The sequence below is a fragment of the Thermobia domestica genome, chromosome 6 (genome assembly GCF_964235325.1).
Source record: "Thermobia domestica chromosome 6, izTheDome1.hap1.1, whole genome shotgun sequence".
NCBI classification, from domain to species: Eukaryota; Metazoa; Arthropoda; class Insecta; order Zygentoma; family Lepismatidae; genus Thermobia; species Thermobia domestica.
The window spans coordinates 164,260,644-164,279,953 of record NC_137459.1 but is presented as its reverse complement, the minus strand read 5'-3'; the positions used below and the strand labels follow the sequence as shown (position 1 = coordinate 164,279,953).

The window sequence follows — 19,310 nt, the reverse complement described above, 5'->3', positions numbered from 1 at the left end:
TTGTAGGTTGCATTTCTACTTAGCTTATATTTCTAAGGTGTTATTTCTGTGCTCGGTTATTTACATTGCAGTATTTTTTTCTCTTTAAAAATGTATTATACCTCATCTTAATATAACATAAATACAATCCGCCTTATGCAGAGTCGTTTTGACATATGATTAGTGTCATACTAAAGACCTGACTACTGCAGGAAACATATGTTAGTCGAACTCTTTAGCATGTCACTAATCACACGTCAAAACGACTCTGCATAAGGCCCAATAATGCGATATTCCATGGAAATGATAATTTGTTTTATCCATATGCATTACTGTAAAATTTGCATATACTGAAATGGCGGTGCGATTTTGGTTCACATAGTGTGATTTGGGAAACCTGTTGCGTAAATCGCACCAATCGCAGCCTTCTAAAATATCATCATTTTTATCATGATAATGATAAGATATCGTTATTAAATCACTGTAAAAGAATTGGAAAACTATAAAGTTCAATACGATCAAAAATCATTTTAAATTTGTTCAAAAGTTTCGAATTAAAACCATTTATGTAAAAAGTGGTACGATTTTGGCTATTCTCCCCTAATATCCAAATATTGTTCGTAACTTGTTTGGCGTACTTCTATACTTCAGACCATTTTTCCCAAACTTCGTTCTCTGACATGAATTTTTTCACAATATAACTAAGTGTATCCATAAATAATTCTAGCTATAACCCAGCAAAATCACCATTCGGAAATATTCTATTATATATATATATATACATTGCACGGCGTGGTCATTTTGAGCATGTATTGTGATGGTACAAAAGGGGATAAAACAGGACACAATTCATCAACGGTTACTGATATGACAAAATGAACAACAACATTGCATTCCTGATGAAAAAATAGTAAATGATGTGCCGCATGCCATCATGGTGGTCACGTGTACTTTTTTTAGGTTCTCCACCCCCACTCATCATCTATAGCCAATGTTGATCTCTAGCCCAACAGATTTTTCTGTTACAGGATCGTCACCTGACTTTTCATCATTGCTTCAAACACAAAATTTCACTAATAGTTTACACTCAATAGCATGTATGCGGTTACTAAGCAAACCTCTATCTTTTGATTTGGAATAGTGATTTTGGGATTGTTTGCGAAAAAAAAAATATGTAGAATAGTGTATGGTATAATTCCAATTGTCCGAACTTCAATCATCCAGATCAATATCGGAAAATAAAATGTTACCTCTTCAATAAAAACTAAAGCTAACTGAAATGTAAACTGTACGTATTTCTTCGTAAAAATACATAATTTATTCAAAATTCATATTTAAATAGGACTTCCAGAATTTATTTTACTTTTTTTGTAGTAAAAGTGATCTTTATTTCAACACTCATTACCTTTCATTACTCTAACGTAATTTTAAAGATTTTTTTTTTTAAACTCTAAAACTTCTTTATGATTTCTCCAACTATCCGGGTTTCTGCATATCGGAATGTCTACAACTCAATAATCAGGAAAATTGGAGTGTCGTTGTATATTAAAATATTTTAAAATACCGCTTTCTAAAAATTCAGTAGAAAGTAGAAAGTATATTTTCTTGTTCCAGTGCATCTTTTGCCGCAAAATCATTAGGTGCCATTAAAACGAATAAACTATCTGGTTTAGGTATATACACGTATGGCAAGATAGCCCCCCACTTTAGAAAATTGAAACAATGACTAGGTCATTAGTTTGTACTACGTTTGTACCGTTTGTACCGAAAATATTTTCGTTTGTACCATTTTCCTTATAGGGTTACTTGAGAGGTCAAATGGGGGGGCTATCTTGGCGCCAAGATAGCCCCCCCGCTTCACACCACTAAAAATTGAAATACACCATTCGAAAGCAAATCGTTTGTACCGTTTGTACCGAAAAAAGTTTTGTTTGTACCCTGATAGTTTTCGAGAAACAGAGGATGACATTTGGGGGCTATCTTAGCGCCAAGATAGCCCCCTCCCGTATAACAGACAAAAAATTGAAATACACTATTCGAAAGCAAATCGTTTGTACCGTTTGTACCGAAAAAAGTTTTGTTTGTACCCTGATAGTTTTCGAGAAACAGGGGATGACATTTTGGGGGTTATCTTGGCGCCAAGATAGCCCCCTCGTATCACACCACTAAATATTGAAATACACCATTCAAAAGCAAATCGTTTGTAATGTTTGTACCAAAAAAAGTTTTGTTTGTACACTGATAGTTTTCGAGAAAGAGGGGATGACATTGAGGGGACTATCTTGGCGCCAATATATCCCCCCGTATCACACCACTAAAAATTGAAATACACCATTCGAAAGCAAATCGTTTGTACCGTTTGTACCGAAAAAAGTTTTGTCTGTACCCTGATAGTTTTGGAGAAAGAAGGGATGACATTTGGGGAGGCTATTTTGGCACCAAGATAGCTCCCTCTATCAAACCACTAAAAATTGAAATACACCATTCAAAAGCAAATCGTTAGTACCGTTTGTACCGAAAAAACTTTTGTTTGTACCCTGATAGTTTTCGAGAAACAGGGGATGACATTTGGGGCGACTATCTTGGCGTCAAGATAGCCCTCCCGTATCACACCACTAAATATTCAAATACACCATTCGAAAGCAAATCGTTTGTACCGTTTGTACCGAAAAAACTTTTGTTTGTATCCTGATAGTTTTCGAGAAACAGGGGATGACGTTTGGGGGGGTATGTTGGCTCCAAGATAGCCCCCGTATCACACCACTAAACATTGAAATACACCATTCGAAAGCAAATCGTTTGTACCGTTTGTACCGAAAAATGTTTTGGCGCCAAGATAGCCCCCCAAATGTCATCCCCTGTTTCTCGAAAACTATCAAAGTACAAACAAACCTTTTTTCGGTACGAACGGTACAAACGATTTGCTTTCGAATGGTGTATTTCATTTTTTTGTGCTATGATACGGGGGCCTATCTTTGCGCCAATATAGCCTCCCAAATATCATCCCCTGTTTCTCGAAAACTATCAGGGTACAAACAAAACTTTTTTCGGTACAAACGGTACAAACGATTTGCTTTCGAATGGTGTATTTTAATATTTTGTGCTGTGATACGGAACCTCTCAAGTAACCCTATAAGGAAAATGATACAAACGAAAATATCTTCGGTACAAACGGTACAAACGTAGTACAAACGAATGACCTAGTCATTGTTTCAATTTTCTAAAGTGGGGGGCTATCTTTCCATGCCTGTATATACTGTACGTACTGTTTGAGCAGCTGTGGATATAAACCTGTAAATTATAAATTTATGCTTGTATATACTTTATTTATAATATTTGTCTTCACAATTAAGTATGGTAATTATGAGAATTTGTGTGTAACAGAAGTAGGTAATATTATTATTCTTCATTTCAGGAATACCAGAAGTTGTTTCTCATGATATTGATGATAGTGGACGAGTCCGTATTTCAACACCGAGGTAAGCATTGATTAATCGTTTCTGGTAGTATCTATCTATCTATCTATCTATCTATCTATCTATCTATATATATATATATATATATATATATATATATATATATATATATATATATATATATATATATATACAGTATAACCTCGTTAACACGAACTCGCTTAAGCCGAACACTCGGTTAGGACGAACAAAATTTCGGTCCCGGCATTGCTGTACGTTATCTTATAGGAAGTTTTATCGGTTAACACGAATTTCGGTTAGCACGAATTACGAACTAATTTTTAGTCCCTTGAGTCAGTAAAGGTTTTGATTTAACACGAACTTTCAATCCTTTGTTCTTGTTTTTTCAGATCATTTTTTTATTTCAGATTTCACTCCAGATCAGTTTTTGTCATACACTATTTATACAGACGAAAATTTCCTTGTAAATAAGAGAAAAACCAGAAACAGGCATCTTTCCTCTCTTATGAGGTGTTCATTCTGTCCTCCGTCAAGCGCTGAACATGCAGGTGCTTGGCAGACGAGCTGGCGACAGCTCGAGACAAAACATCTTCTCTCCCCTGTAACTCCAAACTGGTGACAGCAATCATAAATACTTTTCCGTTACTAGCGGTACTCACCCTGCTAGCGGAGTTATCAATTTTATAACTTGACCTGGATTTTCTGCGTGGAAACTTTTTTTTTAAAAATCTTCGAAGATAGAATAATAAACTTACTATAGTGTTTTCACTTTTCGGAGGATGTTACCGAGACCGAAACTAGTCTCGATCTCGATCTTAACTCGAATTTGAGACCGAGGAGTGCTTTTCGAAATCGAGACGAGACCGAAACTCAGTCTCGTCTCGATACCATCTCTAGTGTTTTCTATGACATACATAATATACTGTAGTGGTATGTATAGTCTGTATACTGTAGTGCGTATGTATGAAGAAAATGTATTCGAATAATAAATTTTGAGTCCCCGGTTAACACGAATTCTTTTAACACGAACTCCTGATTTTTCAGTCCCTTGGAATTCGTGTTAACGTGGGTTTACTATATATATATATATATATATATATATATATATATATATATATATATATATATATATATATATATATATACCTATTTCGACTTCGTACGTCTTGGACCCGGTGCAACGACATTGCGCAAATATTTCTAAGGATTAGATCGTTCGTAATCTCTGTAATCTATGACTTATTAACAAGGAGCAGAAAGTGCTGAAATTGCGCAAATGTTTGCCGCAACATTGGCAACAACAGGATTCAGGAAATTGTGTGAAACGCCGAAACGCCATTCCTTTGTGAGATACTTGTTTTGCATTCTAATATTTACAAAGCAAAATATACAGTATATTTACAGAACATTTCACGTTTACAGCTTGACTTCTTGGAACTTAAATCCTACAGCTTTTAGAAATTATCTTCCAATTTTGAAACTTCCTGTCTTATGATTGTATTTGCCTTTCGTTCAACTGTTCAGTAGCTCGTCTCTTGCGATAATAATATATAAGGAATCTTTCTCAAGCACCTAAGAACAGTAACTAAGATGTAAATACAAATTATAAGGGTCATTTATAGAAAGGTGAGTGTACAGTTACTAAGATACGTGGTAGACACACCTGAAATATGTAAACAAATGCTTGTTTGTGTTTGGTCAAAACTGGAAAATGACCTTATATCTGACTGGGCAAACGCCTGTCCACGATATTTAAAGGGAACTTCTAGAAATATTTATCATTTTTGTTTATTTATATAATTTGTGTTTTTCTTACAATTTTCCAATGACCATTTGCTTCCAAGAAATGCTTTCTTACAGTTTTAATCTTACAGGCAATCTTACAGTTAGACATGATACAGAAAATTATTGTGGGGTCGGAGTGACTCAGTGGTAGAGCGTTCACTTCTAGCGCGTGCGGTCCTTTGTTCGATCCATGCCAACTGAACTGTGTGGTGGACAAACACCGTATGAGTGGATTTTCTCGGCGTTTCCGTTTCTCCCTTTCTTCATTCCACCAATTCATTCAATTATCATCATCACCGTTTAGTTTAGCCTAGCCGGAATAACCGTGGGAGGTAAAACTGCGAGAAAGAAAGAAAATTATTAACTAGGACATGTTCCCCGTTCCCCTCTAACAACTCCCCTGCACACATATAATAGCGATAACTGAAATGCTATTGCGTCCATTACTTTGCATTTTTCCCCATAAAATGACTTGCATTTAGGTGACTGTTTTTATTAGTCGAAATGCTTATGGTAATCATGACAACGTTGCACTACATTTTTTTGTACAATTTCCAGTTTTGTTGCCTGCTCATTAAGGCTTTATCTGTGTCAACAGATAAGCGAGTGGAAGTTTGCGCAATTTCAGTACACCCCTTGGACTACCCAACCGATTTCGATCAAATTTTCAACATAGATGAGGCTCGGGGCTGGGATGTTTTATATAATAATTTCACTTTGGCGGTGCGCCTTAGGGGTGAGGAAGGAGGAAGATATGATTAAAAATGACCGATATTAGTGCCGAATCCATAGTTTTTGGGGTCGCTGAGGCGAAGAGTGACACTTTGGATGCACTTTAAAACTAAATGTAGTCCTTTGTGTCCAAAATTAAACGTATTTTTCCCGTGTGAAGAACGGGTATCCTGCTAGTTAGAATACAAGACATAACAAAGGTACATTATATCAAACAATTCATTTTGCTATACAACAAATACTAAAGCCCTCTTAATTGGTCTGATTACAAGCACACAAGCCTTTGTTACACGGGGTCGCAGGTTTGAATTCAAGGGTCCCAAACAACAAGCAGCAAATAATAAATGTTGGGATATACATATATTTTCGTTACAAGTTGAATAATTAAAAGAACTAATGTTGGACAGTAAGTTGAATAGTGAAATATTCAACTTGCCTTCTTTACATGCGAGATTAAATTACAAATTATTCTATCGTCAAACTCTTGGTTTTCTAATACAAATTATGTATTAGACATGGTGTTTAGAAGGCGCAAATACAAGTTCATAAGACAAAACAAACACAAAAAAATCAATCAATCAAAAGTAACCAATAAAGACGGCAAATAAATCAAATGAAACAGAAGTATATTCCTAATTAGGACTTAAAAATTGAAGTAAATTTTAAGATATAAACTTCGTAACCTTATTAATTTTGAAGGCTCTGCTCTTTCTTACAAATCGAACATAGGTCTCAACTGTTAGTAGAATAATGGTATTATTTTTTTTTATCAAATAACATACTTCGAGATTAGAAATTCAGAAAATTCGACTATACTTTCTAAGCTATAGCTGTATTCGCAGAAAACAACCCTGTTGTATCTACTGTGCTTTACGAATACTCAAACAATGAATCTCAAATCTAAATGTATTTTTAAACAGTGACAGAGCAATGTACTTAATTTCTCTTCATACAAGTTTCATTGCTGCAATAAAGCAAATGAGAACAGGCAAGACGGAAATTTCTTTTCTTTAAATTTGAAATCCTGTAAAATCATGTAATAACTAGTATTCCTATCGAATGAATTGGAATACAGAAATGTTTCAGCTGCTGCAGGATTCCACTTAATCTTTCTTGGGATTTCTTGGTCTGCGAGGCTAGGAACAGCTGCACTGACAGTTAATAAAGATAAATCACATAGCTCAAAATGGGGAATTCGCTCTCGCTTCCTTTTCAGACTGTAAGAGAAAATACAAGACCACTTTGATATTCATAGTGCAATCTTGCAGATGAAAATGATACCACAACGTGCCATCTGAAAGAAGAGATTGGGGAAAACCGCATGTATAACTTCTTAAATATAGCACCAGCAAAAATGGAGGTTTGATAAAGATTTAACAAACTGAATGCTACCCAATCTGCTATAAAATGATGCGGGAAGAGCTTTCCATCACTGTCATCCCTCCGTCACTGTCCAATTTCTTAAATTAAATCATATTATGCTGTAGTTATTACTGAAACATTTATTTGTGAAATACGAATAAAATTATAAGACGTTTTTGGAAAACTGAATCTTAAAAATTTCACCTCCAAAATAAACTTCCCATTTTTTATTTTTTTTCGTACGATTAATGCCATATATTAGTGTTATTAACGAAACATGTTTTACACGTGTTTATGCAATATCAACAAAATTCTATGAGTCATATTGAAAAAAGAACTCAATATCAAGAGTAAACTACCCATTGTAGATGTGTTCATAAGAAATGATTTATGCCATATTAAATTCAATGTGTTGTAATTGAGATTTTTTTTAACTCTCCACAAAGAGTAAATATATATTCACGAGGAAGTAATTTACACAAATTATAGGGTTATTCATCAAATATTTGCTTATGAAATGTGGACTGGTGTGCAATAGTGATGTAACAAACATCAACCTTACGGCTAAGCGGTTAGTGTACGCGCCCTTGTCGTGGGAGACCCAAGCTCGATACCCGGCTGAAGCTCAGGTGGTTCGGATTCCACAATAATCAGTAGGTCCACGTCTCATTAGCCTCGCTACTGAACGGGACGTTAAACTCAAAATCAACTCAACTCAACTCTAGGTCCGCAAAATTTGTTTTAATGCAAAATAAATCTCAATTTCCAGCACAGATCTACAGTGTGGCTTACAACTTGAAAGTGTCGTTGCACTGTCGTCAAATGTAAGCTCTAGAAAAAATAATTCTCAGAAAATAATGAATATGTTTCTTGTTTTTAAATTAATGTTGGTTGGACGACTATTAAACTAAGGTCCACAAATAAGAACAAAATCGCCTGAGTCATTTTATTTTTAATCGTCCAAAAGGTACTCGCCTGTAAGAAGTAGCCAATGTTTGTAGATTTTTCACAGAGATATTTCACATAAGGTTGTTAGTGAAATATTGTTATATTAAATATAAACAAAACCGTTAGGGCCATTTTTCGAGAAAATAACATTCTTTTGCGACCTGCAATAAACTATTCTCATTTTGGGGAGTAGAAAGAATTTCGAAAAGGAAACCGAAAAATCTTATTAAAACGATAGGTTTAAAATTTGGTTCGAATGCGAAGAACGGTATGACTCCTAGTCGAATGTTTTTTTTTTTTTTTTATTCTTTTCCAAATCGTCATATTTTATTCTACTATCGTCTTCAAAAGTAAATATGAAAGAACACTGGAAATAATAATAATAATAATAATAATAATAATAATAATAATAATAATAATAATAATAATAATAATAATAATAATAATTATTATTATTATTATTATTATTATTATTATTATTATTATTATTATTATTATTATTATTATTGTGTTACACATTTATGATAGGAAATGTTTATGCATTTATTCATTTACGTGTTCATACATGTTTTGTACTAACTAAACTTTTCGTGTATTTTACTAAGTTGTTTCTTTTCTGTCATGAACACAAATGTTCTTAACATATCAAAGTGATGAATACCGTATTTAGATAGTCTGCTTGTCAAGTGTCCATTTTAGTATCAAATTAGAGGCTGCAAGATAAAAAGTGTACCTTTGAAATATTTGAATTTCTGTGAAGAACTGATAGTAAGAATAAAATATTTGTGTAAAACCAGCGCCTATCAAGCTAAAGAGGAATAAACAAGGAATACAAATTGTTTTTGTTTCATCCTATTCTATTTCAGATTTTTACTATATAATAATTCCAGACTCACAGTTCATTTGTGAATTCGGAGGTATGTTAACTTTCGTAATAATTAAAACATACCTGTAAAAGCATGGTATATCACTATATTGTTGCATAAAATTATACATTTTATATGCATGTTTTCTGTATATAGTCTCATTTGGTCTGAGGGTAAAGTAAAAAAAAAAAAATACGATGCAGCGTGATGTAAATCGGGATTGGAATCGTGTGAGGTCAAAACCCTTATTTTAGGATTTTCTTTCTTACTACGCCATACTCTAATCTGTAGACATATAAACATTATTAAAATGAAAACAAGTGCAGTAACACGCAGTAACTAATGCAATGACGAAACGAAAGTAACTTAAATAATCTGAGAAATTTTTGACACAAGCTTTGATTTGACTTGAATTTTATAAACCTTATAACCTACATGTTTTTCTGTTGCTAGTGGATCGTTCTATGTCAAGTGGCGTAAATTGGAATATTCATCATTTCTGTAGCCTACGGAAACGAATTGTGGAAGGATAGCAAGTTCCAAATATATGTTCGCGATATTCATTCAAGAGTAGTGTCATGTCGATTCTTGTCATTTACGGATTCTTGTAAGCATTTCTGAAGGAAGGTATTGTCGGTACGCTACGCAAAAGCAGAACAAAAGTTAACATAAATGTTGTAGCAATCATACATTCAGCCACGAAACTGCTGCAATGAAAATTTAAAATATTTCAACGCAGACTAATATCTGAAATCCTTGATGGATTAATAATTTACTTAGAAAATACAATCTAGTTTGTAGGAATTTTTAAAGGATGAGCAAAATAGTATTAAGAAAAGAGCGGCGTTGGAAATACGATTTTATTGCGTCAGTTTCCTAAGTGCTTTGCAACAAACCAAACACGGAAGCAATGTATGTTGTTAGAGAACCAGCTATGATGCTGATTCGCATAAGTGAAAATATTGACGATTGACTTACTAGTGATAGTATACATAAACAGAGTAAAGAACGGCTACGTCATCAGTAAGCATGTTTGTCTTCATTGCGAATACGTGTAAGCATTGTCAGGATAATTGCTTGGTCGTGATGTTTAGAGAAACTCCTACGTGTTACAGATGCCATCACTGCATATCTCTACTCATTTACGCCCCCGCATTTCCCTTTTAACCTCCTACGCATCCCTTCATCGAGGCAACACCCTTTTTGCTACACACAAAACCAAGAAAACTTCAGAAAGAAAACGCGGGATATGACCACAAGCATCAGGGTTGCCAGATACAACTTTAATTACAGTTTAATATTAAACATTAAGAAACTCTCTCAACCTCGGGGTAGTTTTCTTTACGAACTGGTATCAATTATTTTGCTACATCTAACGATGTTCTTATTTGATATATAGAACAAACTTATATGATTTGTCTGGAAAGAAAATTTTATTTTGAGGCATAAAGGTCTCGTAAACACAAGGAAGAAAGAAATCGCTAAAGTTTAAAGCGGAGTACAAATAAGTCTGAAGAATGTGAAAATGTGGTTTCAAGCACTTTTTGTTCTTCGCATCGCCTAAACTATTCACAGCATTCAAAAGATTTTTTTCAAGTAACTAGTGTACTATCCAACATATTATATTTCTTCTACGTGAAAAATTTATAATTTAAAGAGGTAAAATGCAATTCTCACCTCTGGCTCTAGATTAGGTATGACATTATATATATATTTAATGTTGTTCAGTCTGTATATACATACATTGCAAAGTCCGTGATTATTTCTTGAGCCACTGGACTAATTATGATAATATTTTCACAAAAGTATTCAATGTAATTCAGACTATTAGATTTTAGGCATAACTGATTAAACTTAGGTATATACTAATACTTTTAGAAAGAGTAGATGTTTGAAATACATGAAATCAACTTTGTATTTATCGCTGATTGATTATTTGATTGTTTGATCTTCTGGAATGTGATGCTTAAGAGGGTAACAGAGAATATCTCTCAATTGCTGGGAAGTACCTGAAACGTTTTAAACGTTAATCTGAGGATGCAATATAATTATCGTGATATTTTGGACACCAAAGATTTTTTTTACAATTTCTTCAAAAAAAGAACACTTTTCAGAAACCTAAAATAAAGAAACCCATGAAGTTGGTTTTCTTATTTGATTTAAACTGGCAGCTTCCTAGCGTTACAAATCGACAAGGATTGCTCCCAACCAAGTGGCTTTTACTTTCTGAAATTAGGTCAGTACATCGACTGAGAGTGGATTTATTTCTGCTTTTCTAGATTTAAATTTGTAGTTTATTAACTTAAATAGTTTTCTGCGTTCTCTTGAAAGTAGTGAACATTAAAATTTGTTGTCCGGCAGCGAATTAAATGCTAGAACACGAACTTGTGTTAGTAATCTGGATACAAGATTTTTTTTATTTAAGTGAAGTCAACGTAAATTAACTAATAGGTTTAAATGTTTAAATTTCGTCAACGTGACTACTACGGATCACTTTAGAATGGTGCTCCAGAACTAAATTCACAATTAGTTGTCTAAAAGAACTGGGGATCACTACTATAGTGTATTTTTGATGTGTTGATTCTGGTTGAGTCTCTTTATGTGTTTAATATTATTTGAAACAAACTATTATTTTTAAGGAAATTAGGTGTCATTCTTAGTTTAGATATTTTAAACGAAGCTCATCTTTTTTAAAGAATAATGATATCATGCGGGCAAAAAACTTACTAATTACAGTTCAACTTATGAAGTTTGCCCTACACTCTTACTTGTACCGTCATTTGAATTGAATTCTGCAACAGCAAATCATTCCTAAAGTTTTCTCTTTAATATTCATATTTTTAATATAAAAATACGTTTATACTTTAAATATATTTCGTGTAGGAGAATATAAACATAATTAATTTTGTAGTCTTGCAACTCTAGCTTTAGAGGTTGAGAGGAAGAAAGTGTGTATTAAAGAGCTTTTACAGCTTAAAAATAACTTCATCAAGAAACAAGCAAATTTATATTATCTTGTTATTTATGACAGTAATTTAAGCTAACCTAACAATGTGTTAATATAAATATCACAACCCATACTTTTATTAAGAGATATATTTTGTCTCCATTTTCTTAATGTACATGTATTTTTTCGGTATAAATGTTATAAGCGAGAAGTTTGTATTGAGTTTTTCGACACTTAACTATTGTATAGTGGCAACAGCGAAGGGCGATCAATTCGCCTAGTCAAGTTTTGGTCAATGACGTTGCAGACATCAACTACGTCAGCAAGCACGCAGGCTTGGCAGTACTAAGTGATCATCCAGCTTCCAGACAGTGAAAACCAATCTCAAACTCGGATGTGATTGGCTAGTCGACATGGTGGCGCACTGCTGCGTGGGCAGAGCATTGATTGTTGGCTCGTGACGTCATACAGTTCGAGTTGAGAGCTTCATTCAGTTCTGTCGGCGTGTAGCGCGGGCCGCAGGTCGGCAACGGCGTGGCTGATTATCTATCCAGCTGTAGTCAGCCGACCGTGTGGTCAGGCTGCCCGTTGACAGCTTTGCTATTGATAATAGATAGTGAATTTAGTGTTTTCGAGTTGTGAAGAGTTCGTTTGTGCCGGAAAGGCACACTGTCATCGTGGATACAAACGGCGAAGAAATGTGGTTCTGTTGCCAAGTTTGGAAGTGTAACTTAAAGACTTGTTTGGGATCACTGGAAGTCTGGAAGGCATGGAATGGCTGGAGTCATGTTGTCTATCCTTCAAAAACTACCTCCACTTCCAAGAATTTTGGTGACAGGTTTGTTCTATTTATATCTAAGATGTAAAATTCTCACCGTACATTTCAATTGAGAAATGTCCACATACCTAGAGAGAAGCGTTTTCAGTTTTATATATATTATTCTTTAATATCTATCACGTGTTATTTCTCTCACATTTTCATAGTTTCAAATTCTATAGATCATTAATGTGTCATTTTGTTTAATTTTCATCGGACAATGAGAAAACGAAAAATGTTTATAAGCCTTTGCTCTGATCGCGTTCCATTTAAAGAAAGTAGTTTTATTAAGAAACTCTTACCAATATTTATTATTGTTAAAACATAAATGTCTTAAGTTGCATTCTATACACTCACAACGGAATTATTGTTTTATCTTTCATTTGCAATTTGGAATCTGTATATATATATATATATATATATATATATATATATATATATATATATATATATATATATATATATATGTGTGTGTGTGTGTGTGTGTGTGTGTGTGTGTGTGTAAACTTGAAATTTTGAATGAACTAATTTAGTGACATTGAATGACACAACTGTTACCTCAGAGTACAAATTGGGAAATTACTTCCAAACAATTTAAAAATTGAAAAATAGTTATAAGATACGAGGAAACTTTTCAGATTCTGACGAAATACTTTTATTGGTTGGATTGAAGTTTACTGTTCCATTGAGCACCGAGGCTGTATGAGACGAACTTACAGCGTAAAGTGGGATTCGAACCACATGAACTCTCAACGAGAATCAAACAAGGATATTTTGTCCCAAAAGCGCTTAAGCTGCACATATTGTCACGAGAGAGCTCAAAATACTTTTGTATTAATCTCTATATCAATAAGCATATGATCGAATTATTTCTCTGTTGTTATTTAAATATAAATATTTTCTGTGAAATAAAAGAAACAGCGTACTGTCTTGCGTAAACAGTAAAGTAAATGCCGTTCATATTGTTTTCAATAGTGATATGTATCGGCGGTTACAGTACTTGTTATCAACACTATGAATTTCTGTCAACTCATTTGCTTCAATGTTTACTCGCACTGTCGCCACCTGCAAATTCCCTCTTAGAAACATACATTGTAAATTAGTACGAAAATACAAAATAGTCCTAAACACATTACATAGAAACGAAGTTAAAATATAACATGTCCTTAAGATGGTCATAAACCTTTGGAGGTTTCTTCACAGAGAACTCGAACAGTTGCCCATAGTTCAATGGATCTAAAAAGAAATCTATATTATGTGCAAGCTAATGACTGAAGGAAGAGATCTATCATAATCGAGTAAAAGGAAAAACATATGCATTTTTAAACAAAATGTTGGAATTAGAATTTAATTAAAAGTATGCTGTTAAAAATTCAACGATAACAGAAATGTATTTAGTAGTATTTGCTTTTTTATCCTTGCATGAAATAAATGAAGTTAGGAAAGAAAGGGTGTATATTGATTTTGCTTTCTTATTTTACATATCTGAATAATCACAGGATATTAATATTACACTAAGTGAAGGTTTGAACTAATAAAATAGGATACAAAATTAGGAGTAAAAGTTTGGAACACTGATAGTGAATTTTATGCATTAATGTTCTTTTTTTTCTAATAAGCATATCGTAGCTTTCATTTGTAAACTTGTGATGAAAATGAAAAAAAAAATAAAGAAAGGTATATAAGGATTACTTTCAAAGAATCCTGTAGGACCATCCGCTATTGACAGAACTCTCTTTCTCTTTCTCTACTTTAACTCCGGAGGAGAAAGTCTAGATCAGACGCTCCGTGTAAAACTCCTTACATTTTGAAATTCCATTCAAAGTATTTCTGTAGTTGTAAATAATATTATAATTATCGTATCCAAACTCAGTGATCATTGTTATCTAATTTTAGGAAATTTATTTTTAATTATTGTTTTATTTCACTATGTATTTTCTAACCGAATCCATTTAAAGGTGTGAATGAATGGAATATATAATTCAATTTTATATAATATTATAAAAATAGTAATTCTCTCTCCAAAAAGCCCATACGTATTGTCCCCAACATAGGGGTAAAGTTATCTAGAGGTTTAATAGAATTACTAATTTCTTTAAAAAAATGCTTACGCCTTTCCGAAACAAAACTATTCACACTTGATAGTTTTAGTAAATGCTATTGTCCTTATTTATTTAGAATGACTGGTGGTATAGTACATATTTTGACAACTTGATATTTTATTTAATATTAAGTTCTTTCAGGTTTTACCATTGTGCATGAAAAAGAAATATATTGATGTTCAAATAATCTTTAATATTTTCTCCTGTTTGTTTTTTTTTCTTTTTCTTTTTTCTCTTCGTTTTTCTCGCCATTTAGTTCTTGACCTTGTTTATAAGTAACATCCAGGAACTTCAGAAATTCTTTCTTCAAGTTGAATACATGCAGTGCTCCATAATGGAATTCTTATGGCACGGAATTGCAGTACAATATAAAATGCAAATGACTTGTATTTCACTTAAAAGTGCATGCACATGCTAGTAAACAAAGAACTTCGTGAAACGTCAGTCACAAAGATATTTTAACAAATTTAAAGTAGGATGTATTAGTGTAATATTGCAAACAAATATTTTTTATTAGCAAATTCTCAACAATGTTATAAGCTAAATGTATTTGTATGCGCATTAACTTGAGTGCCTACAACTGCAAATTCGAAAGCCGCCTACACAAGTCATATATTAGTAGTAAAATTTTCTTCAAAAGAAAGTTATAGGTATAATTTTTAAAAAATACTGATCTATATGCATCATAGGAAAGATAATGTTATGAAAGATATGACAGAAAATTTCCTGTAACATGTTTTATTGCAGTCCATTTACCATAAGAGAGCCTTAGGAAAGCAATTTGTTACTTTTTTACGTGCTGCGTTTGAAGTTTGTTTCATTTCTCTGTTAATTATAAATCGTCAATTTACTTATTTTGTTCCTACTGCGTTTGCGTTTATTTTGTTAATGATAATTTGTTCCCTGCACAATACAATGGATATGATTGAAATCTCTTCAAGATTAGAGTATATAATTGTAGCTTTGTTTTATCTCTGAATTTTGGACACTCCTTTGGCGTGAGAAACCCAGGGTCGATTCCCGGTATGAGCTCATGTGGTTCGGATTCCATGTTAATCAATATGTCCACGTCTTATATAGCCTCACTGCTGGAAGAGACGTTAAGCTCAAAATCGACTCAACTTATTTTTTTAATTTGGAGGTATTCTTGTCATCGTCGTAGGTTCTTTGTAATGATTACGCGCAAACTGTATGCACCTAATCCTTCTAACTCCTTCCAAAACACCTTATTCCTTACGCTGACCTTTATTCGTTGTCCCTTCTGTATAAACAATATACTGTACAACGTTGGTAAGAACTCTCCATTCAATTGAAGTCTCCTGTCATTTGGTCTCCTATTGTACGCTTACTTGTAAGTGCATATATAAGATTCTAATTAGTGTTTGATTCTCCCATTTCAACCCCACCTTCTTCAGAACACAATTTATGAATTCTTAGTCCACGTAGTCGAAAGTTGCCTCTACAACACAACCACAACATACAGCTTCTCTTTCTTTTTATAAACTTTTCATCCATTATTCTTAAAAGGTGAATAACATATTTCGTTCTCGTTCCCCTCCTAAATCCAAATTGTTCCTCCCAAACTTCCCAATTTGTTCTTCTATACAACTTCCTGTTCAGCATTCGAATCATAATTTGTATTCCATACCTTACGACACTAATAGCTTTGTAATTCTCGCATATATAAGGGTTCAATTTCTCAGTCATCTTCAATGAATCTTTTAAATCTTTTAGTAATGTATCATTTCACATATTTCATTACGAATACGAAATATTCTTTTTTGCCCTTCTACTATGTTCATAACGAATTTTATTTCTATATCTATCCGGTTGCTTTTGTGTTCCTCATATGGGACATAGCTTTTCCAAATTCATTCCTGACTATAGTAAGCCCATTCTTATCCTCACCTACTGCATTTTCTTCTTCAATATTTAGGCTATGTGGATTATCTTACTCTCGTGCAAGTTATAACGCTTCTTTTCATCTTTCTAAGACTTCGTTCCTATAGCAGACTACCTTCCTACTTTTATTTTCTATTGCCTTTGTAATTCAATCTTTTCTTTCAAATTATTGTCAATTTCATCTCCTTGTACATTTCTTTAAATTTCCTATTTTTCCTAATTCATTTATGCCCCAATATTCCTTATATGATTCGTTATTTCACTTTATGTACATGTTTCTATCTTTCTCTGTATTATCCTCTTGCTAAACCTTTAGTTCCCTCATTTTCTGCAACATCTGTTCCGGTATTTTCCGCGGTATCACGTCAAAAGGGCTCAAATAAAATGGCAGGATAGAAAGGTCCGAATCAAAAGGGTTCTGCGGCCAAAGAGCCCCGCGACAGAAAAAGGTCCCGCGTCAAAGGGCTTTACTCAAAAGGACTCTGCCAAATGGTTCGGGTCAAAAGAGTCCGAGTGAAAAAGGATTCAATGTCAAAAAAGCCTAATATATTGCCTAAAAATTATGAGTAGTATCAAACTACTAACTACATGAAAAATATTCTGTGGACAGTCTTGATTTGTGTTGAAAGAACATGCATGTGCATCTGTATGCATGGTTAGTCAAAAGTATTGTGACAGTCCAGTAATAACGATACGCACGAAAGGAGGAAAAGCAAACGTTGGAAGTGGGTATTGATGCAAAAACTGCATTGAATGGTACCCTGGTTTCTGCCATGTTGGAGTCACACACACAATATATATATATATATATATATATATATATATATATATATATATATATATATATATATATATATATATAAAGTGGCGTGTTTGATACATCAATTTAAGATAGAATCTTCCCACAAACAAAAATGTGAACTCATATTTGATATATCGTCATTCGTTTAAGAGATAAGATGTACTACGTTTGACATTTACACCTAGCAGACAAAAGTATCTTGACAGGCCGTTAACAATGAGACACGTAGGCGGAGGAAAGAAAAATGTTGTAACTGTATATTGGTGCAAAAACTGCATTAAATGAGGGGGTAGGCAACAGGAAGCCATCTTGGATTCCGCATGTTCGATATATCACAGTATTTTTGAATGGAAAGAAGTAGTACATTTTTTTTTCATAAATTTAGGTTTGAATCTTCCCGGAAACGATAATGTTAACTCATTTTCTACACATAACCATTCTTTTACGATCTAGATGGGCTATGTTTGAGATTTGTATTTAGTAGACAAAAAGATCAGGACAAGCCAGTAATAAAGAGACGCGCTAACAGAGGAACATCAAATGTTGCAGGTGAATGTTGGTGCAAAATCTACATGGAAGGGGAGTGTACAACATGGCAGCTTTCTTGGATTCCGTCACAATGTATAGCACACGATATTCTTTAAATGGAAAGGATATATGTGAAATATCAATATTGGATAAGGTCTTTCGAAATGAGAATCTGAACTCACTTTTTACCTATCGCAAATTCTCTATGAAGTAGAGTGTTCTCATAAATCTCGACATCACACCATTGACATTAAAGAATTGAGAAATCTGAAAGGTTTACTATATTCCTGTGGGTAACTATGCATTGCATATCACAGAGAACACGAACAATGTGACATTTACTTACAGAACGAGTCGATTGTCTGACAATAGGCCACCTAATAGTAAAAATTGGAAAGTGTACGCTGTGGCATATCAGGATGAAGTATTCTTGTTTCTTTCACAATATGATGCTGTGAGTCATTCAGGGTGTGTGATTTTTTTGTGATACACCTTGTTTACCCTTATAGAAAGTAATCTAGGAGTGACAAATTAGGAAATATTGCTGCTCATTTGATCACACCTCGTCTCCAAATTTATCGTTGTGGAAAGGTTTAATGTAACTTTTGCCAAACATTCCGTCTATATTGTGGCGGTGCTAAGTCATGTTGGAGCCAAATACTATTAAAATTATGTATGGAGATGTGGATAGCAGGAAGAATATGTTCACAAAGAAATGGTAAATACTTCTCATTTGTAAGACTGCCGTCAGTGAGAAAAGGTTCAATAATGATATTCCCTATAATCCTTCTCAATCATTCAGTTTCTGGACATAATGTCCCATCAACCAATGCAATTTTTAATCGCTTCAATTGTAACAGTTATGTCTGTTCACCTGATCGTTTAACGTAAATGTCTTTTTTTTTTTATCAGAGAACACAATGTAATTTACGATAATACCGCTATTATCGATATTCCGCATCATTATTTCACAACAGCTCCTCCGTGGCTAAGCGGTTAGCATACGCGCCTTTGGCGTGGGAGACCCGGGTTTGATTCCCGGCGGGAGCTCGTGTGGTTCGGATTCCACGTTAATCAGTAGGTCCACGTCTCATATAGCCTCG

General features: G+C 33.7%; 1 protein-coding gene across 3 annotated transcripts in view; it reads left to right on the top strand.

Moving 5' to 3' along the window:
• Window positions 1-19,310, top strand: part of LOC145688305 (uncharacterized) — a 1,380,532-nt gene that overhangs the window by 1,280,670 nt on the left and 80,552 nt on the right. For 2 of the 3 annotated variants that reach the window (XM_081762319.1, XM_081762321.1), the window contains one exon: window positions 3,395-3,458. In XM_081762319.1, coding sequence (XP_081618445.1) covers window positions 3,395-3,458 — 64 coding nt within the window. Of the gene's footprint in view, window positions 1-3,394; window positions 3,459-12,545; window positions 12,895-19,310 lie in introns of those variants that run through there. The other variant, XM_081762322.1, reaches the window with a different exon arrangement.